At 37.6% G+C, this 17,045-nt stretch overlaps 1 protein-coding gene across 1 annotated transcript in view; it reads right to left on the minus strand.

Moving 5' to 3' along the window:
- Positions 1-17,045, minus strand: part of PIGN (phosphatidylinositol glycan anchor biosynthesis class N) — a 105,037-nt gene that overhangs the window by 14,283 nt on the left and 73,709 nt on the right. The window contains 5 exon segments of the mRNA XM_043559018.1: positions 4,899-4,972; positions 7,720-7,795; positions 8,315-8,370; positions 11,119-11,205; positions 12,878-12,980. Of these exon segments, the coding sequence (XP_043414953.1) occupies positions 4,899-4,972; positions 7,720-7,795; positions 8,315-8,370; positions 11,119-11,205; positions 12,878-12,980 (396 nt within the window).

Below are 17,045 nucleotides of genomic sequence, written 5' to 3' on the forward strand. Positions count from 1 at the left end.
GTGTCTGTGTCCTGATCTCTTCTTCTCATAAGGACGCCGGTTGTATTGGATTAGGGCCCACTCAGATGACCTCATTTTACCTTAATTATTTCTTTAAAGGTCCTTCTTCAAATATAGTCCCATTCAACGTATGTATCTGGTGGGCTGGGGGTGGTGGTGGTGTACAACTGAGCCCACAACAGGGTGTGAGACAGAAAAATAAGAAACAGTTCATCACCGTATGAGTTACCTAACTTACCTAGGAATTTGAGGGGAGGGCAGCTGACTAAGAAAAGTACATCGGACAGTATGATGTTTGGTCTAAGACTTAATTAACAACAAGGAAAAAGCTTTTCCAGGGCAAATTTTGAACTATTCTGTGGAGACTGAGGAACAGAGAAGTTGCCCAAGTCACACAGCTAGTGAGAGGGCCGACTTTCAACACAGCACGTCTGACCTCAGGGCCTCTGCTCCCCAGCCATGATGCACAATGTCTCCCCAAGGCACTATCTCCTCTCAGAAAACTTGAGCATGCTTACCATTTTCCCGTGAGTGTGTCCTTTGTTTACCTTGCTTTATTCATGTAGTGTTCAGAGAAGGAGGCATAAAAGTAACAGAGTGTTCAATACCTATGGTGATCAAATCACTGTGACAGGAGGATGGGATTATTATTTTCCTGTCCTGGACGTAACATTTCCATGATAAGCAGATGAGTTTGGGTGTTTTATCTCTAAGATGTTTTCCCACTACTCAGCACCTAGATCCTATGAGTCTGTCCCATGAACACCCCCTGATTCAGGAAATAAATACATGCTACTGGGTTTTTATACAAATGATAATGAATGTTCCCTCTTACCACCTCCACCGACACACTATGATCGCTCATCTCTAATGGTCTCTTAACTGATCTCCCTGCTGTGACTCTTGTCCTCAAGTTATTATCCACACAACAGACAAAGGAGCCTTTGAGCCCTTCCGGTGGCTTCTTGCCACAACTAGGAAAATTTTGGAAGTCCAAACTTTGGCCTAAATGGCCTCATGTGATCTGGTCCCTGCCTGCCTCTCCAGCTTTACTTCCTCCAGTTCTCCTGCTAGCACCCTCCACTTACGCCTGGCCCTGGTGCTGTCCTTCCAATACACGGTCTCACCTCAGGCCCTCTGCGTGCTCCACACCCTCTCTACCTGAAAGTGCTCTTTCTTCATACGGTTTCATGGTTCATTCTGTGTTTATTCCTGTCTCTGCTTAAATGTCTCTCCAATCTATTTTTCTTCCTGACATTTAACACAACCTGACATTTTATGGCAAACGTTTTATTTATTATTTGTCTCACTGAGTAGATGGTAAGCCCTATTCACCAGTGTATTACCAGCAGCTAGAACAGTGGCTGGAACGTAACGGAAATTGAAAACATCACGTGCTAAATGAATGGTAGAAGCAATCGGCATAAAATAAAATTGAAAATGGCTACTACTACACATTGTGACATCTCTTTTAGATACAAGACTGACTTAACTTCTTCCTTTTGGGTCCAGAGAACACTACAAAATTTGACCCAGAAAAAATCAGATGCGGTGGAAACAACACCAGATAACACTGTAGAAAGCTAAAACCACTCAGGGTAAAATCTGTAACTGACAAAGCAATGATGGAGGAAGCAAACCTTCTTGACAAAAACCAGGTCTATAATCTGACCTAGGTACATTAGACCTGCTGGAGATAATAACCATTACAAAAAAAAAAAAAAAAAAAATCACACCAGCATGAGCTAAAAATTCATAAACTTTACGATAGATAAAAATTAGATAAAGGAACCAAAATTTTAAAAATTGACCTCAATAAAATAATTTCAACAAATTAAAAATCAAAATGAAAACATTTGGAAGTAACTTAAAATTACCTCATATAAAATTAATTAAAAAATTAAGCTGGCTTAATAGAATTTCCCCTGGAAAGTGCTCTTCCAATAAAAGTGATTCGATATTGGTGTAATTCTGATTCAAATTTGGATTCCTAAATATGGGAGCATACATCCTGAAGATCAAAACATCTAACAGAACAAAACAGAATATTCAAAGTGATAGTTTCAAAACATCTTACATTCATTTCAATTAGTGCAGGGCATGAGAAACTAGCTTTTTGGCTGCTGGATCACAATTTGGCCACCCCCCCCCCCCCCCACACACACATTCTTTTTCAATCACTACTGTTTAGCCATGGCTCTCTTGTATAGTTGAGTATGTACTCAAATATAGAACTGAAAATTATCCCTTTTAGGTCTCATTATTTGGTTGGTTGTTGAATCCTTCTGTAATTCTAAAACTCTTCTCATTCTCCGCTGCTGTCCAGTACTCTCTTATGCTTTGATGCATGATGAAGGTGAGGAAGGTCTTCAAATTCCACGTCACCTCATGCTGTGAAATAGACTGGGCTGAAAATATCCTTATCAGCTGTGAAAGACACTTTGGGTTGTCTGTTTCCAACACTCACTCTAAGCCACAACTTCTTTCTCTCTAACCACCTTCCAGGTTAGAAGGAACATGTGCCCCTTAGAGTTCTGCTCATTCAGACATACTCTGAAATACGTTGGATGGGTCATTTGGGAAAGACAATGCTTCCCTGATGGGAGGGGAGAACCAGCTGACACATCTCTTTGCCTTTTCCCCTAATGGTCCTTCTTCCTACCTGGATGGTAGATATGATGCATGGAGGTATGAGGAGAAAGGCCAAACTCTAAGAATGGAAAAGCAAAAAGGCAGGGTTGCTGATGATATCACACCAGCTCTGGACTGCCAACCTCTGCACCCCATGTTATGTGAGACACATAATTCCCTATTTCAGCTACTATTGCTTAGATTTTCATTGTTTAAAACCAAAAACATCTTTTTTTGTTGTTTTCAAAAGCATCCTTAATGGATCAACCATTAAGTAATCTTCATGCCTGGATACTTCCTTTTAATGACCTCTACCCAAAATACACAAGTCTTCTGAGATGAAGCCAGTTATTAAGGCTGAGAAAATAGATAAGTTAAATTTTTTTTAATTTTTTATGTTTTATTTTTGAGAGGGGGGAGGGGCAGAGAGAGAGAGAGAGAGAGAGAGAGAGAGAGACAGAATGCGAAGCAGGCTCCAGGCTCCGAGCTGTCAGCACAGAGCCGACGCGGGGCTCGAACTGATGAACACCGAGATCATGACCTGAGTCGAAGTCGGAGGCCCAACCGACTGAGCCACCTAGGTGCCCCGATAAATTAATTTTAAAGTCATGAAAAATAAAATAATATGAACACAGCTTTTCTACTTCACCTTTGTTTAATACTAACTTAAGCAATGAGTTAAAAGAAAAGCAGTTAGAATCATCTCACGGGTTTGTTATACTGAACCCGTCCCTGGCATTATGGATCTAACAAGCCAGTCATTAGTATAAATTCTGCCTCCACCTTAACCCCTAGGCTTTCAAAAATTGTGTTGTAAGAAGATGCTTAGCCACATAAACACTGAGATTGAAAATGAGGATAAAAAGGAGAGATGCTATCAGTGATATTTATCAAGTGGCTACTTTAGCAAGTGGCAGGCAGGGAGCGATGGACTTGGGCTTGTGTGATGAATCAGATAAAGAAGACAAGGTGAGGAGCTGGTTCTCACCGGGCAGAAAAGGAATTGCCGGGCTCAGCCTGGAGCATATTAAATCTGAGGGGTCACTGTGACATTGAGGGGGAAATGCAAGTGACTTGTAAAGCTTTAGAATTCAACAGAGAAGACATTTCTGAAGTCTTGACTTTGTCTCCTTGGCCTCTGTTCTCTACCTTGACATTTAGTCTTTTGTCGTGCCAGTCTCAGGACAGTTACTACACACGTACACACCCTCCACTGCTCATTCCACACGACACCAGCTCTTCCTTGTTCCACATTAAAATCCCTGCCAACAAACATGTATCCGCTCACAGAGATGCAAGAAGTGCATGCCATTTGCCAGGTTTTTTTAATTGCATCTAACTATTTTTATGTGATATTGACAAGGTATGTTTTCAATGTTAAATTCACGTAAATATGCTGTAAAAATACTAAATTAAACCGGAAAGAAATTGCTACTATTTTTAAACGGTGGAAGAAAATCTTGTAAAATTATTACTATTACAGCAGATGCATAAGAATATGCTAAACTCAGTTCTAGCTTAAACTCATCAAAAAGAGTATGCAAATTTATGCTAATATTAGTTATTTCTTTCAGCATTGAATATGCCAGTTTGATTCAAGAATAACTGCTAAGAAGCTTCATATTTATCTCAAGTGTCTTTCAAAGAGCCTGATCAGTCCCATGCTGATGAGGCAATTTTATTGGTTAAAAAAAGCAAATAGTTGAGTTGACAGCTTCTCTTCCAGAGTCTTGATTGCGTAAGACTGACTGCTCAGAAATTTCTCAAAACTTAGAAGGAATAATTCCCATTCCACTTGTCAAATGTGTAGAAAACAAGACTAAGAAACTATGCAAATTATTGACATGCAGAACAGTTCATTTAAAGCCATGTAAAATGAAATAATGTTACACATTTGTCTCATACATATTTAAGAAATAACCCAAAAGAAGAGAATGATATCCCTTGTGTTTTGTAAGCACAGTTATATCTATGATAAACAAGTCATTAACTATAATTTAACATTTATGTTTTACTGTTTTCTTGGGAAGCTCTTTGCTAGCTTGAATAATATTCTAATAACATTTTATTGTTGAGAAAGCATATTTGTCTGCTAGAGGCTCTAATCAACTAATTTTCTCTAATGACAGCTGAACTCTGGCTACAAGGGTACAACATTTTTTCCCCATTTTTATAATAAACAACCATTTTACAGCATCTTAGTAATCACGTTTACTCTCACTGCCTCAACATGGACAAATCCAATGCTTCTTAAATATCCACCTTACCTTTTTGATGATAACTGCGTAGTTAACTGAACTGCTTCAAAAGCACACATCACAAGAACGAAGGGGATTAAAATCTGTTTAAAAGGACAACAGACCATGCCATGGGTAGTTGAAGAATTTGAAAAACTTAAAAATAAATGCTTTTTCTGCTTATAGCAGTAATTTAACCTCTCAAACCAATTTTATCTACGTTAGTAAAGAGCAAACTCTGAAAACCATGAGATCAATGATATATAGAATAGTGATGAAATGGATTTAAAAATCAACATCAATAGCATATGTAGTATAAAAAGATAACAAATATCAACACTCATTCCAAATAAAACCTAATATAAATTTTTGATTTACGTCATTATAGTAATTAATGACCTGTTCAAATGATTCCAAGAGAGTATGAGAGGCACAGAATGCCCCAAATCAAATAAATTCGAGAGCCTGATAATTTGATTCACAGATCCCTGAACCCATCTGGTCACTTGATACTTTAACTCTATATACATGATTTAGCTGTTCTGCCATTGCTTTTTATTCATTTATCTTAATACAGCTTTATTTCTGATTAAACAACTTAGACTCACTGTAAAATATTTATTAAAACATTGAGAAAGTTATAATACAATTTATACTGATTGAAAATCCATAATCCAGAGCTAACACCGTTAATATTGAGATACTGCTTTCCAGTAACCAATTAAGTATGTGTATACACACACACACACACACACACACACACACACACACACACATGTGCGCGCACTTGATACATAATAAAAAGAAAGGAGAGAGAAGCTAATGAAAAGAAATGATGTTCAAGACTGGATAAGACTGTTGCAAGTGAAATAAAACACAGTTTGGGAGGACCTTCCCTTCTGGCCACATCAGTCAAAAAAGCCATCCAGTGCATTATGTCAGTACAGCTCTGAATGTGGCTGGAGAGTAAAGATCTAGTATTTTAATTTAAACTTTTGTTTTTCTTTGTTTTTTTTTTTTTTTTAAAAAAAATTTTTTTTTCAACGTTTATTTATTTTTGGGACAGAGAGAGACAGGGCATGAACGGGGGAGGGGCAGAGAGAGAGGGAGACACAGAATCGGAAACTGGCTCCAGGCTCTGAGCCATCAGCCCAGAGCCTGACGCGGGGCTCGAACTCCCGACCGGGAGATCGTGACCTGGCTGAAGTCGCACGCTTAACCGACTGCGCCACCCAGGCGCCCCTGTTTTTTTTTTTTTTTTAAAGGAAGTTCTTTTTTTTTTTTTTTTGAGAGAGAGAGAGAGAGCGAGCACTCAGGAGATTGGGGGAGGGGTGAGGGAGGGGAGAGAGAGAGAGAGAGAGAGAGAGAGAATCTTCAGCAGGTTCCATACTCAGCATGGAGCCTGACATGGAGCTCGATCCCACGACCCTGGGATCATTACCTGGGCCGAACTCAAGAGTCAGAAGCTCAACTGACAAAGCCCCTTCTTTACTTTTTTATTTTTTAATTATTATTATTTTTTTTTGAGAGAGAGTTTCAGCAGGGGAGGGGCAGAGAGAGGGAAAGAGAGAATCCCAAACAGGCTCCACACTGTCAGCACAGAGCCTGATGCAGGGCTCCATCCCATGACGCTGGAATCATAACCTGAGCTGAGATCAATAGTCAGCCACTTAACCAACTGAGCCACCCAGGTGCCCCACTTTTTTCTTATTTTTAATGAAAGGCCAATACTCTTCAATAGACTAAGAAAAGAGCAACTACCATTAAAAAATGTAATTGAGGGTGCCTACGTGGCTCAGTCAGTTGAGCGTCCAACTTCCGCTCAAGTCATGATCTCACGGTTGGTGGGTTCGAGTCCCGTATCGGGCTCTGTGCTGACAGCTCGGAGCCTGGAGCCTGCTTCAGATTCTGTGTCTCCCTCTCTCTCTGCCCCTCCTCCATTCATACTCTGTCTCTTTCTCTCTCTCAAAAATAAATAAAAATGTTTTTAAAAAATTGAAAAAAACTAATTGAAAGTTAAAGAAATAACATGGTTTACAATAGCTCAGTAGAAAATGGGACATGAGAAAAACATCTTTTTGATATTTCTTAGGATCACATTTGTATCAATGCAATAACAAAAAAAAGGGGATATTAATCTAATTAAGAGACACATACTTTTAACAATGGTTACTTTTGTGATCTGAACAGAAGGTAATCAGATTTTAGGCAGATATATACTAACTACGTAAAATGTGCCAGGCACTGTGGTAGAGGGAATAAGACAAGCAGAGTGACCCTGCAGAAGAAAGGAAAGAACACGAATTACATTCCACGGGAGTCTGAACCTCCAGAGCTGAGGAGTCTGTCATGATCTTGGTGCCATGTCATCCAGCTGGTGCCCACTGCATTACTGCAAATGTAAGCACTCAGTGACGTACCTGGTGAGTGAATCAATCAATTCTAGATACATGGATTATGAGAACAGATTATAACATGTTGGCAGTCTTGTGGGGAACATAGAGAATCTTTGGGAGCACTGCAGCTTTGATCTGCACTGTACTTCCCCACAGGCTTTAATCATCTGTGCTGGGACTTCCCAGGATTTACACAGAATCTGTACTTTGTGGAAGTTAAATGGGCTTAAGCATAAGGCAAAAAGGTTAGCTATATTTTGGAGTAAAAGCTAAAGGGCCCTACCTCCCATACAGCATTGTCTGGGAAGGTATCTTCTTTCTATGCGATCTCACTCTGTCAGAATGACTTCATAATCTTAAGGTCATGTAATGTGTTACATAATCTATCTTAATGTCACAATGAATTGATAATCTTAATCAGTATCTTAATATAATAAGAAAATAAGAAAACTAACCTTCCACATCATCAGGGCTCCCATCATAAAAGGACTAAACACGGTCAGAAAGCAATAGACAGAGGCAAGATCAAAGCTAAGGAACCAACATAAAGAAAAAAGATTTTAGAATTCACATCGTAACTTTAAAAGAATGTTCTACTAAAAAGGATGTTTCAACTACCTTTCTGAAAGCTACTCCTACTAAAACACAAGCTTACATCGTATCAAGAATATTAGGAAGCCACTCAGATGAAGTAGATATGCATGTGCCGATGCACACCAATCTCCAAAATATATCCTTCGGGATAAAAAGTATGGTACAGAACAGAAATCTAACTTGTATTATTTTTTATTATAAATATGCTGTTTTCATTTAAAATTACCTGTTAACAGGGCGCCTGGGTGGCTCAGGCGGTTAAGTGTCTGACCTCGGCTCAGGTCATGATCTCACGGTGCGTGCGTTTGAGCCCCGCATTGGGCTCTGTGCTGATAGCTCAGGGCCAGGAGCCTGCTTCGGATTCTGTCTCTCCCTCTCTCTCTGCCCCTCCCCCGCTCACACTCTGTCTCTCTTTCAAAAATAAATAAACATCAAAAAAAATTTCTTTTTAATTACCTGTTAACAGAAGCTATGTTCCCAGTTCCAAAAAATGCTGTCACTAAGAAGAAAACCTAAACAGAGTTAAGGAAATGGCCAAAACAAGTCGGAATTCATACAAATTTCTCCTTCATTTAGAAAAGACATGCTTATTCTACCAGGAAGGTAACTTGATTTTTAACCTGTACACTTGGTCATAAATTGTCATAAGTGAATGTTCCATTACATGTCCTCGCAAATGAATTTTGAAGGAACCAGGCTGAAGAGGCAATGTGCTAAAAACACGAGGCATGTGAGGTTATCCTCACTTGTCACTAGCACCTTTGGGAGGGCATTTTCCAATTCTCTAACAGAAGCAAGTTGGAGTGTTGTATCTGTAGTTGGCCACTGATGGTTTTTTCAAAAGGAGAACATGGACCCAGTGCATGTGACAGGCATCTTTAGGTGAAATCCTGTTTTAGTTCATATACTCTCACCGTGTGCCCACCACATGTGAAACGTGCCAGGTTCTTTGGAAGGCTCAGAAGGAAATAAGATACCATGTTCTATAATAACTCAACAGAGAATGAGACATGAGAAAATGCTAGACATCTTTTTGACACTTCTTAAACGTAACATCTGTTTTAATGCAGTAATAAAAAGTATTAATCCTATTGGTATCTAAGAACTAACTGCTAGAAAAGTACTTACATACTGCCTGGTCCACTGAAAGGACTCCATAAATGTTAGCTACTATATTATTACAGACACATACACAAAAGTGGTAAAGAAACACTGAAGAGGATGTATGAATTATGACAACTTTCAGTGAAAAAGTGGCATTCGAGTTGGTGACTTGAGATTCAAATGTATTCATGGATCTATTCACTCAGCCAATCAACTGACCAACCAATATTTATTGTCTAGAATGAGTCAGAAGCAGAGCTAGGCACTAAGCATATAAATACGAATAAAATAGTCTCAAAGTGCTCACATGGTAACTAAGATTATGACAATATATAGAAGTACATGAGAAGCGTTTTAAGGTAAACGGTGGGGAAATAAAAGACATAGTCAAGAAATATTAACAGGTATGACAGAAGCTTAGAGTTTATTGAAGGATACAGTGAAAGAGAAAGTAAGATTAGTGGCATACTAATTAACTAATAGATTAGTGGCATATTAATAAAAAGCCTTCAACTTTACTGTGGAGACAATGACAAGCCCACAAACATTTTAGGTGAGCGATACAAATAAGAAACACCAGTGACAGTGAGATATTCAAATCAGGGAGACAAATAAATATAGGCAGGAAATACAATTGGGAAGTTATTTTAGTAGCTCATGTTAGGGGCAAGGAAGGTCCGAGCTGGTGCACTGGGAGTGGAAATGGAGAATGAGGACAGACAGTGGGACTTCAGAACTGGACAAGGAATAGTTAAATATGACAACAAGTTTGATGGCCCGGGTGGTTGGGAGTATGGTGATGCCATTCAGTGAGATGAGGCCCGCCAGAGAGAGACTTTGGAGAAGGGTGGGCCGTTGTTAGTTTCAGACATATATTTGATGATGCCCCGCAGAATACTGGACATATGGCTCATGAGGTCAGGAGAGGTCAAGGCCAGAGAAGTAAACCTCAGAGTTGTCTGCGTGGAGGCGTCAGTCAAAGCTATAGTAGAGGGTGACATTATCCAGGCACAGGAAGAGGAGAAAGTTAAGCGCAGAGCTTGGAGAAGAACATCACTCAAAATCAGACAAAGGAAGAGTAAGTTTTAGTGCAGGAGAAGAGAGCTGATGTAAAAGCTACGAAGAAAACCTGGATCGTGTCCTGAAAGTCAAGGAAAAAGAAAAAGAGAAGTGAACAGAGTTGAATGTTACAGAGTGGTCAAGTAAAACTCAAGACCAGACTGTGCGGTCAGGGAGCCCCTGCAGACCCAGTGAGGATACAGTCTTAGCAGGGACATCCGACAGATCTTCACACAGCTACTACGTGCCAGGCACCGCTCTAAGCGTTCTAGGCTTAAGGCTATAGTACATAAATGGGGAGGAAATGGTAGCAGCAACTATGGATTTTTCTTCCAAGAAGCTTGGGAGTAAACAGAAAAGACAAGATAAAATTATACTTTAGGGAGACGAAGCGTTCAGGGGAAGGAGTGTTCATTCATATAGGGTGAGTGGAAGGAGCCTGCAAAGACAGAGCAAAACGGAGGGCAGAAGCAAGAGGCAGAGAGAGGGAGAACACCACGGTAAGTTCAAAGGAAACACCTCCCTGCGAATTTATTGAAGCTGATCAGCCAGCCTTCCCAAAGTGAGATTTTATTCCCCCATATTGTCCTTTAGACTTCTACCACTAATAACTTTCACACAATGTTGCCTCGGATGTGATCCGAAAACTTTGGGAGGAAGATATTACATAACATGAGTATAGTACAAAATACACACATAAAAAGATACAAACCAAACTCATAATAGTGGATTCTTCCGGACGAGGGAAATTAGAGTGGAGTTGGGAATTAAAAAAAAACAAAAATAAAAACTTAAGCTTTAGCTGTAATGTTTTAGTTTTCTTTTTTTAAATGTGTGACATATGTGACAAAATATTACTTGTTGATATCTTGGATGGAGGGAATACACACATATACATTTGTTTTTAGTATCATTCTGTGTGCTTTTCTACAGTTGCACCATTTTTTAAAAACACGAACCATATGAAGAAAATTACGGTTGATGGGGCTAACCCCTCCCAGGTGATACCACTATTAAGTGAAAAGGGGAAAACACCTTCTGACCCCACTAAATGGGAGGTGGCAGCGCCTTAAAGCCAAAGCCCAAACAAAGGATACAAGGAAAAAGGCCCTCCGGACGTCATCCAGATAGAGCTGTCGGAACTGGGTTATATCAGTACTGCAGGTGAACCGGACACTGGTGACCTGGGAGACAATTGGAAATATACGAACACACAAGAACGGTTCGCTTACTTCCACCCTCAAAGGCAACCTTCCAGTCTAAGTTACAAGAGCTAGAAAGTTATCCTGTACTGACCAAAGCAAACAAAATAAAGCTGTTCCTATAGCTTAATTACACCTTAATAAAATCTGCCAAAAGGCAGACTACGTTGCTAACAATATGCTGAATGGAGCTGTAGTACTGCTGAATGTATAATAAACGGGAGCTTTTCCTTAATCCCATGTAAATGGTTTACTTTCAATCCCTATGTAATTCTTCCCTTTTTGAAGTCCTGATTCTTCAGGGTCCTGACCTTCTAAAACCCAAATATGGCATGATATGAAAAAGCATGATGAAATCAAATATTTCTCTGTTTCTTCGTTATTCTGTTAATTCTATTTGTAGAAAAATTATTTTCTCTCTATAAAATATAAAAGATTTCTACTTTTGGTAAAATAGAAAGTCACTCAAGTCCAACAATGTGGATGCACTCTTGCTTAATCCCCCTCTCTCTATAAAAATAAAAACTCATGGGGGAGTTTAAAGGGAGATCTTCCCCTTCCTCCACTTTCCATGTCATTTTCTAGTAAATTTACTAGAAATTTAATACTTTATACTTTAATACTCCTTTATATAAAAAAATCTCTTCCAATAAAAAACAGAACTTAAAAAATGACACAAAAATGTTACTTTTAAATTTAATATCCACTTAATATTAAAATATTTAATATTTACTATTAAGGACAGTCTGACCATTTATTTGAATCTGATCAAAACTGCTTTTCATGTACTGTTTTAATATTCCAGGGCTGAAAGTTAAAAAACAGTAATTATTTAATATACTTCAATAAAGTTCCTTCATTATTGAAATTCATTATTCTAAATTATCAATTACTTTCTGTAAACTCAACTGGAACCAGTTATGGATGGATCAATGGATCAACTACGAAGGTGTTTTTCTGCAATATTCTTTTTATCTGACCTCAGTGAAAGTGTAAATATTCTGTCACCAATTTCTTATAAATTACCTTCAGTTCTAAAATAAAGGCAAGAGACATCAATTTCACTGTATAGCTCAGCATGATAAATGTGTCCTTAAAATTTAGCTGGCTTTTAGCCAATTCAAAGTATACCGTGGTGAATAAACAGCTTAAGATTTGGACTGAGGCCACGATCACTAAGGCAGCAGAATAAACAATTTGGGATAGGACCACTAGAAAGAGAAAAACAACACAGAAAACACAAATGGCACCTTCTGATCAAATTCATGAACTGACTTGTGACAATGTTGAATATTCTTGTGACTAAAATAAATTGAGGGAGAGAAAAATTAGATATGAAAACAGAAGAAAATAAGATCAAGAACATTCTTTCCCCTCTACTCCTTCATCTACATTGATGTTTTTGTACATCAGTGATTCACAAATAATCCCTAAGCCCAACCTGTTTAATGCCTATAAAACAATGAAATCATGCTTTTCTGTTATAAGTGAACATTTTTCTGACAAACGAATTGTTTCATTTTTATTACTAAATTCATTATGACTGCCTTAAATGGCAGTCATTAAAATTTTTGATGGACTAACACTGCAACTTCCTTCTAAAACAGAAAATATTTATTCTCAAATAAATGCAACAATGGTTCTGCCCAGCTACCTTCTGTTTGCAGGAAATACCACGTTGCTGCAGGGTTTCTTGCTCCGCCTGTATCCAGACAAACATTAAGCATGACAATACTAATGGAAAGAGAGCTTCGTACCTAAGCAGTAAAGGCATGGGGGAAGAAGTGGGAGGGGAGGGGGGAAAAAAAAGAAAAAAAAAATTAAACAAGTAAATATGCACATTTATGCTGAGAGGTCTTTCTCAAAATTAAAACATCCTTGATAACATTTCTAAGTCAGAATATCACAAAATTTAAATTTTCTAGGCTTTCCAGAAGAAGAAAGTGGGAAGGGAAAATTTAAATATCAACTCTAGCATCATCTTTTTTAAAATTTATTAAATCTTGAGATCACTACAATTTTAAAATAGTAGGGATATTTAGAAATCAGTGTAAGGTAAAACAACAAATACACAAAAAAGGAGAGAAAACATTAAGACAAAGGTAAAAAGTCAATTCCTGAGTTAAAATCATTAATATACATAGAAGAACAAGCAAACATCCCAAATTTAAAAAAAGGGGGGGAGTGTAATACAGGCATAAATCTCTCAGAAAGGAAAAAAAAAGAGCTAATAAATACATGAAATATGTCTGACCTTACTGATAATTGATATGGAAACTAAAAGAACAGGAAGATACCATATTCGCTTATCACATTTATCCATTAAAAAATATAATAATGTCAACAAGAGTGTAATGAAAACTAACTCTCGTATACTCTATATAGAAATAAACATGTTCTGGAAGACCATTCAATGCTATGTATCTATAATTCCCCAAATAGTCATATACCATAATCCAATGATGTCACTTTTAGGAACGTACCCTGAGAAAATAACCCCACATGTGCACTACAATTCTCATATGAAGATGTTTGTTGTAATACTGTTTACAGAAGGGAAAAAACAAAAACAAAAACAGGAAGCGAGCTAGGAAGTGATTCCATAATGTACGGTACATCTCTGGGGTGGTCTAATGTGGACATTATCAGGGGGACAAGGGAAAGGCTCAGGAGATAAGACAGCGGCAGAAGTCTTTTCTCATCCTCGTCCAGCTAAGTGTGCCACCCTGGCCGTCCCCCAAATATTCTCTTACAGTTCTTCTCACACCGTTGGAATCCCATGTTCATTGACATGTCTTTCCCGCTAGTTTGTAAGACCTCTGCCTGTGCCACCACTGCAGGTCCAGCTAACAGTAAGTATTTGCTGGGTGAGTTACTTATCCAAGTGGAAGTTTCAAAACAAAATCAAACTAACCAAAACAAAACAAAAAAACCTTTATTTCTCTCAAATTTTTCACTTAGTGAACTCTATTCCAATTGGCGCTATTTCCTAAACATGAGAAAGCAAAAGAAGCAAAATGCTTTAAACTCTATTACTGATCATAAAAATAAAACACTGAAGACCAGGCAGAAGGAACTATTGATATTTAAGACAGCATACACAAATCACTTGGTATATAAGATGTAGAATGCCCAACTCCCTCTCTCTGCCCTTCCCCCACTCATGCTCGCTCGCTCGCTCACTCGCTCTCTCAAAAAATAAGTATATAAACAAACAAATAAATAAATAAAAATAAACATTAAAAAAATAAAAAAGGGGCTCCTGGGTGGCTCAGTCGGTTAAGTATCGACTTCAGCTCAGGTCATGATCTGGTGGTTCACAAGTTCAAGCCCCACATCTGACTCTGTGCTGACAGCTCTGAGCCTGGAGTCTGCCTTGGATTCTGTGTCTCCCTCTCTCTGCCCTTCCCCCACTCACACTCTGTCTCTGTCTCTCTCTGGAAAGAAAAAAATGATAAAAATGAACATTTAAAATGATGTAGAATGCCCAAGCATATGAACAGAGAATATATACACGAGAAAATATCATTAGTAAAACAGGTACAGAAAATTACACAAAGCTGTGCCATTTTTGACCTATTAAAATCACATTTGAAGTTCTTATTTAAAAATGAAAATACCAAATACTGTGGAGGATATGATGAAATAGACCTGTCATAGGTTGTTGGTGATATTATAAACTGGTACTGTTCTGAAGACAAAAGTCAAAAAAATTCACGGCCCACCTATACTACGTGTGAGAAGTGAAAAAGGGATCTAATCTAAACTATGTAGAAAGCTTGTATACAAAAACGCAAATCAAAATATTATTTATGATAATATAAAATGGAAATAAATGATCAAAAATAGAGGAACAGCTAAATAAATCAAGGTTCATTCACATCATAGAATATTAAGTATCTATTAAAATGATAGTTAGGAAGCCTATGAGCCACCAGGGAAAATGCTTCTAAAATAAAGTTAGGTAGGAAAAAAAAGATATAAAATAGTACATGGACTAGAATCAACACCATGTTAAAAGACAAATACAGAGGTTAAGACTGGAAGAAATATACCAGAATATCAGGAGGAGGAGTAGGGTTAATAGATTGATTTTCCTCTTTATCCCTATTTTTCAAACTGTGATTAATACTATTTTTACAATGATATTTTAACAAATAATTGAAAAACAAATGTTGACTTAGAATGCCTACGTCCCAGCTATTCTTTGCAATTTAGTTCAACTTCTACATGAGTCCTTGATGGCACCAATTCAGCCCCCCTCCTCAAATTCTTTCACTAGGCATTCCTTTATATATTTATTTTATTTTTTAAAATGTTTGTTTATTTTGAGAGAGAGAGAGAGAGAATGTGAAGGGGGTGGGGAGATGCAGAGAGAGGGAGGGAGGGAGAGAAGAAGAGAGACAGAGAGAGAGAGAGACAGAATACCAAGGAGGTTCTGTGCTATCAGCACATGACCCCATGAACCGTGAGATCATGACCTAAGCCGAAATCAAGAGTGGGACAGTTGACTGACCGAGCCCCCAAGGCACCCCTCTCTAGGCATTTCTTTATATCTTATAATTTTCAATCAAATTAAGTCACAATACCTTAATTGTTGCATTTTGTAATTGCCTAACACCGTAAAATAAAGTCCTTACTTTACAGCAGCTTACGACTCTATGATGCATCTGGGGTAAGCTAACTGTTGTGCCCATTTGTCTGTCTAGTGGTCAGGACACTGGAGGCAGGAAAGGAAAAACAACTGTTGTTGAATTGAATCAAGAAGGTGTATGCTCTAAATAAAAGAGGACCACGATTTCCTAAAATATTTGCAGTTATATAGGAAAGCATTCTTTCCTAATATATGGAAACATAAATCTCATAGTTCTACAAATAGCGCTACAGATTTATTTCCTTTCAGAAACTATAAACTATAATCATTTTCATTTGTAAAAGGTAGATGAGTAAATCTGATAAAGACAATCTTCCTATGGGACTTTACTTCTTTAGACAATCAATATCTTGTATAAAGTCTGCATATCTGAATTAATGAACTGAAATACCAATAAAATGTCATCACAGGCTCACAGTGTACATAATAAAACCTTACAAAATTAGGATCTGCCACTTTGGTCTCTGCAAATTCAACAGGGCAGAAAAGGCATTTAGCTTTGTTTTATAGTTAGCTAAGCAAAGGGATAATATAAATAAAATTTTAGTGGGAAATGTTTAACAAACTTAGAACTACTTTCAAGCATTACAATAGCTTCCATTTGCATAAAAATAATCAAATGCTGATTAAAATGACTCTTCTTTATTCATTAAATCAAGGATACATTGTTAGAACTTAGGATTACTATTACTGTATTTCTGTAAAGTAATAAAACTGCATTTCTTTTAAATATCCTATAATTGTGACCATTCATTTCTTTACATAGAGAATCCTCCAGATTGTCCAAAATAGTTAATGTGGAACAATGACAGGTGGACTATTAGTTTTGCAAAACTGATTTGACATTGAAAAATGAACTAACGGAAATTGTTAGACTGTGCTGTTTTAGGCTATTCCTGTTGCATTTTTCTGCAAAGGTAAATGTGCTTTCTGATGTTGAATAATATATTTCTTAATACATTCATTAACAAGGTCATACTCATTACAACTGTTCTGATTTTATGCCTGAATTTTTTTTCTTTTGAGATTTTCTTAAAATAAATCACAGTAATATGTTTTGGTATCTTTGTGACTGTGAAATTGATGATTTAAAACATCATGAAATATTTTTTTACTAAAAATTCAACTTTAATCGTCCTTTCTTCTTTCCTTCCTTTCTAAAGAGCAA

Source organism: Prionailurus bengalensis, chromosome D3, assembly GCF_016509475.1.
Source record: "Prionailurus bengalensis isolate Pbe53 chromosome D3, Fcat_Pben_1.1_paternal_pri, whole genome shotgun sequence".
Lineage (NCBI taxonomy): Eukaryota > Metazoa > Chordata > Mammalia > Carnivora > Felidae > Prionailurus > Prionailurus bengalensis.